The 11,783-nt window shown below is 42.7% G+C and overlaps 1 protein-coding gene across 1 annotated transcript; it reads right to left on the bottom strand.

Annotated features, from left to right (window-relative positions):
* Nucleotides 1–2,598: 2,598 nt before the first annotated feature.
* LOC143294061 (uncharacterized) lies at nt 2,599–10,925 on the bottom strand. Its single transcript, XM_076605480.1, has 3 exons — nt 10,640–10,925; nt 4,242–4,448; nt 2,599–2,794 (listed from the first exon to the last, which is right to left on the bottom strand). The coding sequence occupies exons 1-3, from the start codon at nt 10,714–10,716 to the stop codon at nt 2,614–2,616; spliced, it is 465 nt and encodes a 154-aa protein (XP_076461595.1). The 5' UTR covers nt 10,717–10,925; the 3' UTR covers nt 2,599–2,613.
* Nucleotides 10,926–11,783: the final 858 nt, after the last annotated feature.

Here is an 11,783-nt window from a genome sequence, read left to right on the forward strand (position 1 = left end):
TTTCAAAAGCAACTGCTAAAAAAAAAGTGTTATTCTTAAATGCCATCTGTAAGGTAAGCAAGTAGCATTTGTTTAGGAATGTTCCCAAGAAAGTGTCGTTACTTTATACCGTACAGATGGTTCTGGGGCGCAGAAACCCGCATCAGTGGTGGAGTCACAATCAATCTCAGAAATAGAAAAAGAGAAAAGAGAAGTTCGCTAACATCAGCTGAATAAGACACAACATTAGCTGAATGATACACAACATAACCACACTTAACATACGCAGTTTTGAAGTGGAAGCAGATAAACAGGCCACATGTATATTAGTAAACAGAGTGGAACTCTCAAATGAGTTGACAGCCATTTTGTCTCTCAGAGAGCATGCACGCAGTTTTCCGATATCATGAATAGATTTGGGATCATAGCTACCGCACAAATCGGCTGACAGTATAGTGGTGGGCCATAACAGTATTATGCCAGTTCAGTATCTTCCCCTCCGCTGAATGTGACAACTTCGTCATGGAAGAACAAAAGTGTGTAACTCATGTAGAAAACGAAGTGCATGCCTTTAGTTTGTCCCCATGAATGTTGAATCCAGGTATTTCCAAAAATCTTACACAAATGGTTGCCTTTTCCGGTTGTGCACTTAAATGCCATCTGCTGCGCGACTTTTTTTGACTCACTTGTGTAAACATAGGGTGAGTCTATGTTTTAACCCGGTGTTCGGTTTTCTGTGTCTGTGTGTGTGTCTGTGTGTCCTGTGTGTCCGTGGTAACTTTAACATTGACATTTTCTCTGCAACTACTTTGTCAGTTGACACCAAATTAGGCATAAAATAGGAAAAATTCAGTTCTTCCAGTCTTCTTGTTTTAAACAACATTGCACCTATGGGATGGGCCACAAAAAAATAAACAAGAGAGGCAAGGCCTTCAAGACTCACTTGTGATAAATTAAGTCCCGTAGCATTAATTTCAGAGTAATTTCCCTTTTTTACTATCTGCACCAAAACGTTTGCAAAATAATAAAACTTCCATGCTGAGCAAAAGAAGTTCCTGTTTGAACAAAAAATGATAATAATGACTCCTCTTGTTGTTGTGTCAGAATAAGAGGTCAAAGTGACCAAGTTTAGAGAATACAATCATCTGCACCGTTTCCAGTGGCATTACTCCCACGCCGCTCATTTAGATTCCCCCCTACCACAGCCACACCCGGGTTCGTTCCGTCGCAGTTCCAGCGTCGGCAGTCCACAGGGAACCATCGGTGTTAGGTCGCCAGGAGGCCACACACCAGAGGAGGACCCTGCACTGCTGCTGAGTCACTTCGGTGGTGTTCAGTGGTGCCAGTTCTGTTTTAACGTACTTAGGACACCACCTACTAAGCCCCCTACTAACGACAATAATGCTTCGTCGCGGAGCCCAGACTGAGTGATCGTCCCTCCCAAAGTGGAGACTGCCACCACGTCCCCTAAAACAACAGCCCCCAATGAATCTGTCGACACTGACGACATTGACCGCACTCACCCCAAGCACGGAGTGGAGGGGTATCGAAACTGAGGTCACCATGAGAGCGGCATGAAAGGCCACAGACTTTGAGACTATTTTGTTTATATTGATGACGATGAAGGAGCAGGAGGATGACGATGATGATGAACGAAGTGTTGCTATGGAGGTCCATTTTGGTTTGGGACTGCGTGACAAGGCTGTACTCTACGCTTCCTGTCATAATGATATTCCGGCGTTAACCAGGCCCGAGAGATACAGACACTTGCAGTGTTGGTCATGGTAATTAGAGCAACACACCCAAAGCGCATCCCTTGAAGTGGATGACACTCGACTGTGTGGTCCCCAGTCATCCCCATTTAAGACCACAGCACACTCAACTCTGGGTAGGAGCCGGCCACGGTCCGAAAAACCCACCTCCGCTGGGATTCGAACCCGCGTCCTCCCAGCCATCAGTCCGCGACGCTAACCACTTCGCCACGGCGGCTGGTGGTCCGTAATGAATTTGATAATAGCCTGAGAGCTAAACTCAGAATTGGTCTGCGAATCGGCCAAAGTCTGAGAGAGTCAACTGACGAGGTTTTAGACTTGAATTCAAGTACCTATAAAAGTATCTTTCTAGTATATTGCTTATTTCCTTGCATGACAATGGGCAATATACTTTTATACTGTCTGTATGATTCTTTGCTCCCCTTTTTGCTGGGTGTTTGCATCTCCGGGGATCTCCTCTGTTGCGAGGTTGTCAGTATTCTGTTGCACACAGGCAGTGTTCTTAAGGTGCTGAGCCACGCCTGAGTTTTGAAGTGTAAATAATGCTGATTTCAAACCGCCAGAAACGTTTACCGCGTTCGTTGCATAAATGACCCACCAACTATTATGGCTGTCAACGTGCGGACGAATGCTGTGATGTCATGTCGAAAAACTCGACAGTATCGAACAGGATGGTTCACAGGAGAACACCAGACACAACGCCATGCATACCCGACTTTTACCACCACACTCGTTCTTAATTCCATCCTTTATCTATCCTGTGTCCCCCACTTCATACAACCCCTGACTCCTGTCTTTACCCTTTTTTTGTTTTTTAATATATATTTATCTGTCTACTTTTAAACGAAAGTCGACAGTCTAACTAAAATGCCGGGACATCAAACCAAACTGCTCTACACTCTCCGTACCGACAGGTGTGGTGGTTCAAGTCACCATCCAGAATCTCCCACCAGGTACGATCCACCTCCCACTGACTGTACAACCCATTGATGGCATCCACGAAGAACCCAGGGTGACCGGCGTGATCGTAAGACGCGGAAAACCTGCAAGAAGACACGACAAGGACACCATACATTACCATGCTTTAAAACTGCACATACCAAGTACAGTTGGTTCGTTGTCTCCACCCAGGATTTGCCAGTAGCTCTTGTCCAGTGTGTAATTGCCCGCCGTGCCGTTGATGGAGTCAACTAAGAAACCCAACCCAGAAAAGTATGTCACGGACATATTACAAAACACACTCACAAAACACTTCAACAATTGTGACAGCATTTGTGTTACCTGAAAATGTTACTCTTGTACCCATTATGAGACACGAGTTATAACCTATATGTACAGTTTTAAAATTGATTTTGTCATGATTTGGTATGAATTTTTATATATATATATATATATATATATATATATATATATATATAATATATATGTGTGTGTGTGTGTGTGTGTGTGTAAACACGCGTATTCATAACTTCTTACGGGGCATGCAGACCCAATTAAAAACGTTTATGCGGTACTTCTTCACCAAGCACGTTTTTGACTCACTTGTGTAAACAAAGTGAGTCTATGTTTTAACCCGGTGTTCGGTTGTCTGTGTGTGTGTGTGTGTGTCTGTGTGTCCGTGGTAAACTTTAACATTGACATTTTCTCTGCAAATACTTTGTCAGTTGACACCAAATTTGGCATAAAAATAGGAAAAATTCAGTTCTTTTCCAGTCATCTTGTTTAAAACAATATTGCACCTTCTGGGATGGGCACAAAAAAAATAAAGCATGAAGCCTAATTATATGCAAACTGCATTTACTGTTATATTTATATTTTTTGTATTCTCTAAACGTGGCACTTTGATCTGATATTCTGACCCAACAGCTAGAGCAGTCATTATTATCATTTTTTGTTCAAACAGGAACTTCTTTTGCTAAGCATGGAAGTTTTATTAATTTTGCAAACGTTTTGGTGCAGGTAGTAAAAAAGGGAAATTACTCTAATTAATGCTAGGGGACTTAATTTGCTTTAAACCGATCTTTCTCATCTTAAACATTACATTTTGAAACAAGAGAGGCAAGGCCTTCAAGACTCACTTGTGATGCACTTTTTTTTTAAATCCAAGCTTTTTATGTATTGAGTATAATTTCAAAATGTAATGTCTAAGATGAGAAAGATCAGTTTAAAGCAAACTAAGTCCCTACAGAGTAATTTCCCTTATTTACTGCCTGCACCAAAACGTTTGCAATAAACAAAACTTCCATGCTCAGCAAAAGAAGTTCCTGTTTGAACAAAAAATGATAATAATGACAGATCTTTTGTTGGGTCGAATATCAGATCAAAGTGCCAAGTTTAGAGAATACAAAAAATATAAATATAACAGTAAATGCATTATACTCAATACATAGAAAGCTTGGATTTTTTTTTAAGTGTATCACAAATGAGTCATGAAGGCTTTGCCTCTGTTGTTTCTTTTTGTTTTGTTTTGTTTCTTACGACGGTACTCACTTGAAGACTGTGTTAGCTTCAGCAGCCTCCATCATCATGTAGAAGAGTGTCTTGGAGCGGGTGCAACTGAGCTTGACCGACTCTTCAAAGGTGGGCTCTCTCAGGATGTTCCGTACGACCAGAGTCACCTCCCTGGGCCCGAAAATGTGGCACGGGAGACAGGTATTGGCTTCGGAAGGGTTCGGGAAGATTCTGCACCCATTCGGCCTGGAACCAACACAGAAAGACACTGAATAACACATTCTCATTAAACTGGTATGGCTCACGTGGACATGGCACAACGTGACGACTGTCATCATTGGGCATGACACTGGCTTGACATTGACATGGCACGAGGTTTACGTCAACGTTGACGTAGCATTGACCCGACGTTGACATCAACATTGGCGTGGCAAATCTGTTTCTTTCGGACATCCTCGCAGCAGTACTGCCTTTTCCCACTCTTGCAGTTGCAGTTTCTTTGGGTTTTTTCTTGGTTCAGTCTGTCTGTCAGCCGTGTTTTGTGACTTTTTTTCACCTTTAATCATGGTCACAGGGGTCATTATGCTTAGGCCTGTAGGTATTTTTTCCAAAGGAGGAGTGTGGGATATGGGGGTGTAGGGGGGTGGGGGTGGTGGTGAAGAAGTTGTGTTAAGGCTTTTGATTAGTATGAATGAATGAAAGTTGTTCTTCTGTGATGCCTAATGTGAACTATGGAAGTGCTGCTCTTTGGCTTAATTCTTGTCTTACTCTGGTGACATTTGATTTTTAAATGAACTATGATCTTTGTAGTTGCATTTTTTGTGAAGAGAGAGACACAGAGAGAGGGGATGAGAGAGAGCGTATGTGTGCGTGTGTGTGCGCGTGGTGTGGGTGTGTGGGTGTGGGTGTGTGTTAGGGGGGGGGGAGATGTGCAATCCGGTTTGGCTGACTGAAATGGAGAGGCAGGTAAATTTCAGTAATCTGTGTATTTGTATATAGCTATTTCCATTTGGTGCCATTTAATTTATCTTTTTATTTTCTATCCATTTTATTTGTTTATTGTTTTCTTCTTATGTTGGACATGTGCTGCTGCCAAAAAGAAAATCTCTGTACCAAAGTATAGACAATAAAGTTTGTGTATTGTGTTTTGTATTGTGGATCGACAATGTTCCGATCTCAGTGCATTCCCTAGTCAAAGCAGGTTGTGAGTTGCGCTCCTCTGTCAAAATGGGGAAAACTGGAGAGACACGGACCTCAACATCAGTCCCTCAGGTCGCTCCAGGAGATTCTCAGGATGACACGGCCAAACGCACTCTGACACAAGCCATGATTGCTGAAAGGTACCCCTGAAGAATCCTGGATTCACGTGTACACAGATGGTTCTGCAACCAACGCTGTTGCTGACGGAGGAGCAGGAGTGTACATGAAGTGTCCTGAGCACCACACATCCACCGCAAGGATACCCACAGGAAAGTACTGTTCAAACTACGCAGCTGAAGGTTCAGGCGCTCATGCAGGCCGCTTCAATGGTTCACGACTCGGAGAGCGAATGCCCACAAGTTGTCTTTCTGACAGATGCGTTGTCTGTCCTGGAAGCCCTTGCAAGAGATAAACTTCCTCGTCTCAAGGAGAAACTACAAGAAGTTGCCCAGCAACGACGAGCAGTCCTGCAATGGGTTCCAGCCCACTGCGGAATTCCAGGCAACGAAATTGCGGACCAGCTCGCCAAACTCGGAGCGAAAGAAAGACAACCAAACAACAGTGTTAGCTTCGCTGAAAAGAAGACCCTTGTGAAGGCAGCACTGCGACCACAAGCCACAAGGGATGCATATCACGAGCTTGAACGCTGGCAGCAGGTAGCAATTATGCGCTTACGCACAGGACACTGCCGCCTCAACGCGCACATGTTCAAGAAGCTGAAGCTGGCACCATCACCGACCTGTCCCTGTGGTCTTGAAGACCAAACACCAGAACATGTTCTGCAGACTTGTCCCCTCCACCAGGGACTGAGAGACACCGTGTGGCCAGAAGCGACCCCACTACGCACCAAGCTCTACGGCTGCAGACAAGACCTGGAAGCCACGACGACATTTGTCTCGCAGGCCAGCCTGACTCTGTGACAAGTGCGACCGAAAAGAAGAAGAAGAAGAGAGACACGGACAACAAATTGAACCCTTTTTTTTCTTTTTTTCTTTTTTTTCACAGGGAGGAGTTTAATTGTGCTCATCACCGTGCCTACTGTACCTCTGGAAAAGACGCTGACGGTTAGCGTGTTCAGCGCTAAGATATGAGAGAGTAAAGTAAATCTGGTTAGAAAATAAATAATTTTAAAAAGAATAAAATATGGGGGGAAAAAAACGTCAATTGCTGCACAGGCCAGAGGACGTCCGACAGCACGCCAGACCACTCTGCGGTCTTCGATGCAGCTCAGCAGCTCCCCGCGGCGTCGATAGGAGACGCCCAAACGTCGCCAGACAAGCAGCCCAGAGACCTCTGGCCCCAAACAGGCCGGACACGATGGTAGGTTGTCTGTCCGTCCGCCACCACTCTCTGACCAAGAGGACGCGGAGGTAGGCGACTGACATGTGTCGGCTCCTCCACTCGCTATGATTACGTACTGTGCTTGTGGACCGCGATTTTGTTATAGGTAAGAATGTTCTTAATAAAATGTGTTCTAAACGAATATAAATCAAGAGAGGCAAGGCCTTCAAGACTTACTTGTGGTACACGCTTTTTTTTTTTTTTTTTTTTTTTTTTTTTTTTTGCTTTTTTTTGCTTTTTTTTTTTTTTTAATCAATCAGTATAAATTAATGTGTTCTGTTTCATGTCATTATAAAGCTTCGGGTTAAAAGGCATAACATTAGACTCGAACCAAGCACGTTCGGGTGAAAAAAAGTTTTTTTAGTGAAAGGGCTGCTGCGTATCCACCAGTTACGTTCAAAACTTAATATCTAATTATGTGTGTGTGTGTCTGTGTGTGTGTGTGTGTGTGTGTGTATGTGTGTTTTTTGTTTTGTTTTTTAAGGGTGATAAATCGATTGCGGTATTTGAAGTGATAACGCTGGTTAAAGTCATGTTATTTGGGTATATCTCGGGCATTTAGAAATTCTTTACAGTCCAAGCTTTAAAAAAAAAAAATTAAAAGACGTTGCCATCCCCTCAAGCACACTTGCAATATGTAGCCGTTTTCTCTAGATCTGCGAAGATCCGTGTTCGACAGGCTTGGTTACACTCGGAAACTACAACACGGTCCTTTCTCTTTTATATTTATTCTAGTTGATTCAGTATCCGCTTTAAAAATAGCCATATGCAGTAAACTACGTCGATGATGGAGTTAGTGTCTCTTTTGTTTGCAAAAGTGAGTCAAAAAGATTTCGTATGGGGTGTAAAAGGCTTATATCTGAGAAGTTACAAAATTCATAGTGCCGTTGTTCATGGGAGTTAACTGGTTGGTTTTCCTTTTTCCCTCAACTGACAACTGTTCGATTAAGATATTTTGAATTTTTTGTAGTCATATGGGACATAATCCAGTGAATGATGAGACATCCACGAATGTTTTTTTTTCTGAATAAATATTTGGCGGCCTCCTTTGCCTCCTTTCAGTCATATGCTATCGTCAATTATCGACTGAATGCTGTATTTTGAAAACGGAGATGCTGAAGGAAACAACATGGCGGCCTTCGAAACCGCGCACGCGCTCACCATCGTGAAGAGGTGTAAACTATGGATTGGTGTATTTTCTGAAAAAGACCACCTTGGCGTATGCGTATTGTGAAAGACCTTCACACTAAGTGTAAAACACAAAAGCCTTTCTATGTGTTCAGTCATAATTTCAAAATGTATAAATTTTAGACAGGAAAGATCAGTTTTAAAAATGAATTAATTCCCATTGTAATATATATATATATATATAAGAGAATAATTTCCCTTTAAATAAGTTGCTCCAAAGTAATGCATTCATCAATGTAACTTCCATACTAAGCAAACAATGTTCCTATTAAACAACAAATGATAAAAACGACTTCCACTAATCAGTACGTCAGTATGTGGAGTCAAAGTGCCAGATTTTGAAAACGAAAAATATAAATGTAACAGTAATTCTTAGGTGCAAATATTCCGACTTTTTTTTTGTTTTTTTTTTTTTTTGTGCTTATACCAGATGTGCACTGTTACCATCATCAAAATGAAAGAAGTTATTTTTTTCCCATTTTTATGCCGCATCTGGTGTCCTCTGACAATATCAGAGAAAATGACATGTTAAAGTTGACCACGGACACGCAGACAACCGAACACTGGGTTATAACAAAGACTCACATTGTTTACAACAGCCTGTCAATAACTGGCGTAGTGTTGTTGACTTAGCACGACGTTGACGTCAATTATGAGGCGTGGTATGTAGTAAATATATGGCTTGATATCATGTGAAGTATTGTGGAGGCTTTTTTTTCCCCATTCATTCACACACACACACACATACAGAGAGAGAGAGAGAGACAGACAGACAGACAGACAGAGAGGTACGGAAAGAACCCATTTTCTGTCGTCTTTTATTCGTACTAGAAAGTACAGTTTTCTCCACAAAGTTAAAGGAGTAAAGAGAAAAAAAATAGGAGCGTTAACAGATTTTCACCTGTGGTGAGAGCATTTCGCAACGCGGAAGGGAAAAAAGTGAAAAGACGAAGAGAACTCTCGAGAAAGACTTTCTATTTGTGCGGGATCCGATCCAGTCAGTCTGTCAGACGACCACTTACTCATGGTCTTAGGCTGCTTTATTTCTGTGTTTGTGTGTGTGTGACAATGAACGGAAAAAACCCACAATGTCACATGATATCAAGCCATATATTGTGGTGTTCGTAGCATGAAGCTTAGAAGGCTACAGTGTTCCTAACTTGGCCACACTCGGTAACTTGGGCTGGGTGCTCAACTTACATACAGGTATACATGGTATTCCAACATATCTTGCAGAAGTTTATCAAAGCTCTGCACATCGAGAGGTAAAAATGAACATCACATTTTTCTTCTTTGTTACCATCGCTAGTATTATATGGACAATCACAATACCCACAAAATATTCTCTCTCTCTCTCTCTCTCTCTCTCTCTCTCTCTCTCTCTCTCTCTCTCTCTCTCTCTCTCACTGGGTGTCTGACAGACTACCTCAACACAAACTAAAAGAACCATGCTGATTTGCTGGTGGGTCCTCGGTCTCCACCACTGGGCCTTGCCAGACGTGAACAAACTGACAGCGGACATGAATGGAACTCTTTGAGGCAGCTGTTTGAAAAGCACACGTGTAAAAAAATAATCATCGGGAGTGTGCTCCTCAGCCTTTACATCCCTTCAAAGGCTTTAGAGAATCCGGGTTGATGGGTTTCAAAAGCCAAAAGCTAGAGGAAGAAGAGAAGGGGACATCAAAATGGTCGGAATTGAAAAACAAGTAGGCCAGATCGGTCCAGGAAAGAAAACTGAGGGTTCAAAACCCCAAAACCTCAATTGAAAACTGGGGAGAATGAAGACTTGCATAATCTGTCAGTGGAATGTACGTGAGGGAAACCGACACAAGCAATGCGTCGCGTGCGGGAACTGGGCACATGACGTGTGCCCGAACCAACCCAACCTACAATATTTTGTGATCTTTGCGCCTGATGTGTGCGTGTGCGCGCGCATGTGTGAGAGAGAGAGAGAGTTCTCGTGTCTGTGTGCAGAGTAAGATATTACATTGCAAATGATATTCACTTGACAAGGAAAGTCTTGCAGTATGTCTCTCTGACACACTGAAACTTGTTGTATACTTGGCGATTTCTTTAACTGCCTCCAGTCTATACACGTAACCGTGTATGTCTTTGCGATTCTACATGAGTCTGCACACAGAAGAATGTTACATGACACATTAATGGCGTAATGACGCAGCTTTTATTTCTTGAATTTCCATAACAAGAACGTTATCAATTTGTTTCTTTTAAATTATCAGTAATTTGGGCACATGCCATGATGGAATATTGAGCTCCCTTGCCCATATTTTACACACCGTGTGCTCAAAATAACTGCATAATATGGTAAACTGAGCTTTTTAATTGAAAATATTCATTCTCATAAGTTGTCTTGCGAGTTACTGGAAAATAAATATTTGATACCTGAGTTGAGAGAAACTTAAATCAGTTCATCTGTTGTCGGAAGATTTGTTGAATCAAAAAGTAAGCACAGATTTCAAATAAAATGAAACGAAACCTCTTTTTTTTCTTTTTTTTTAATCCATGTTATCCACCATTGGTATGTGACGGGGATTGTATCTTACAAGACAACAGTTATGGTATCGAGAAAAAAATGGTGATGATGATAATTTTACACTGTGATCATGAAAATGATGATGCATGATTATCATTATGTTCACGATCTTGTTGATGGAAGTAATAAAGATAATGACAAAACTTTCACTTACAGCCGGAACCAGCCGTGGCAGACCCCAATGGCACAGGCACCCAAGAGAACAACCGACAACATTTTGGTGGCCATCATGAACTCCGAATTATGTGCGATCAACACACGTCCTCTGAACACATTCAAGTGTAAGGACCGCTGGAACGAACAGCTTCCTTTCTCTTCCTGTCAAAGAAATTCCGGCAGATTCGTGCGAGTGAATGCGGCAAGCAAGATTCAACTGGAGTGCGCAAGTTAACAGCGCTGCATACCACCGGCTGAGCGTCTCGTATACCTTGAAAGTCCAATGGTTGTTTCGGATCAGTTACCTGAACCCGGATCTAGGATATATGACAACACACACACACACACACACACACACCACACACACACACACACACACACGTTGTGCAACACATACGTCGATTCGTAAACACGCAGTAAATACATGCAGCTCAAGCATGCGGAACGACCCAGCTGAAAAAATATCACATGCGGAACACTGACACAAACACGGATGTTGCATACAACATTACACGACACTACACTACTCTTCATTACACAACACAGCACTGCACTACACTACACTACACTACACTACCACTACACTACACCACATTACCACTAGACTACACCACACAACACCAAACAAAAACACTGCACACTCCACTCCATTACTCAACACAACACAACACTTCACTACACTAAACTACACTACAATACACTACATTACTCTACTCAACACTGGTGGTGTGTCCATCGAGATCGATGATGACCATCGTTGTCATCCAGCTGGGGGTTGGGGGGAGGGTGGTGGTGGGGTGGGGGGAGGAGGATGCTCATAAATCTATCTGTGAGTGCGCAGATGGCTGAATAATCCAATCTGCGCGCGAAATGTTCGCTGACAGTTCGGGCAGACAAAGACAGGCATATCATTGTCAGGGAGCTTGTTTGCCCGTGACTTTCTGGCCTGCCTCTTCTGAACAGCTGCAGCAGTCCTGTTGGCCTCGCACAACTTGGTGCCTTTGTGCACAGCAGCGCGCCATTTGTCACGGTCCACTGCAGATTCCTCCCAGGAGTCAGGGTTGATATCAAACGCTTTCAGAGAGACTTTCAGAGTATCTTTGAAGCGCTTCTTCTGACATCCGTGTGATCTCTTCCCTTGT

The sequence above is a fragment of the Babylonia areolata genome, chromosome 19, assembly GCF_041734735.1.
Source record: "Babylonia areolata isolate BAREFJ2019XMU chromosome 19, ASM4173473v1, whole genome shotgun sequence".
NCBI lineage: Eukaryota > Metazoa > Mollusca > Gastropoda > Neogastropoda > Buccinidae > Babylonia > Babylonia areolata.

Excerpts from the sequence above, each read along its gene's own strand:
- LOC143294061 (XM_076605480.1), bottom strand. The coding sequence starts at position 10,716 with ATGATGGCCACCAAAATGTTGTCGGTTGTTCTCTTGGGTGCCTGTGCC. Across the intron at positions 4,449-10,639 it reads TGCCACGGCTGGTTCCGGCT|GCCGAATGGGTGCAGAATCT; the intron begins GTAAGTGAAAGT and ends TGTTGGTTCCAG. Across the intron at positions 2,795-4,241 it reads GAAGCTAACACAGTCTTCAA|GTTTTCCGCGTCTTACGATC; the intron begins GTGAGTACCGTC and ends GTCTTCTTGCAG.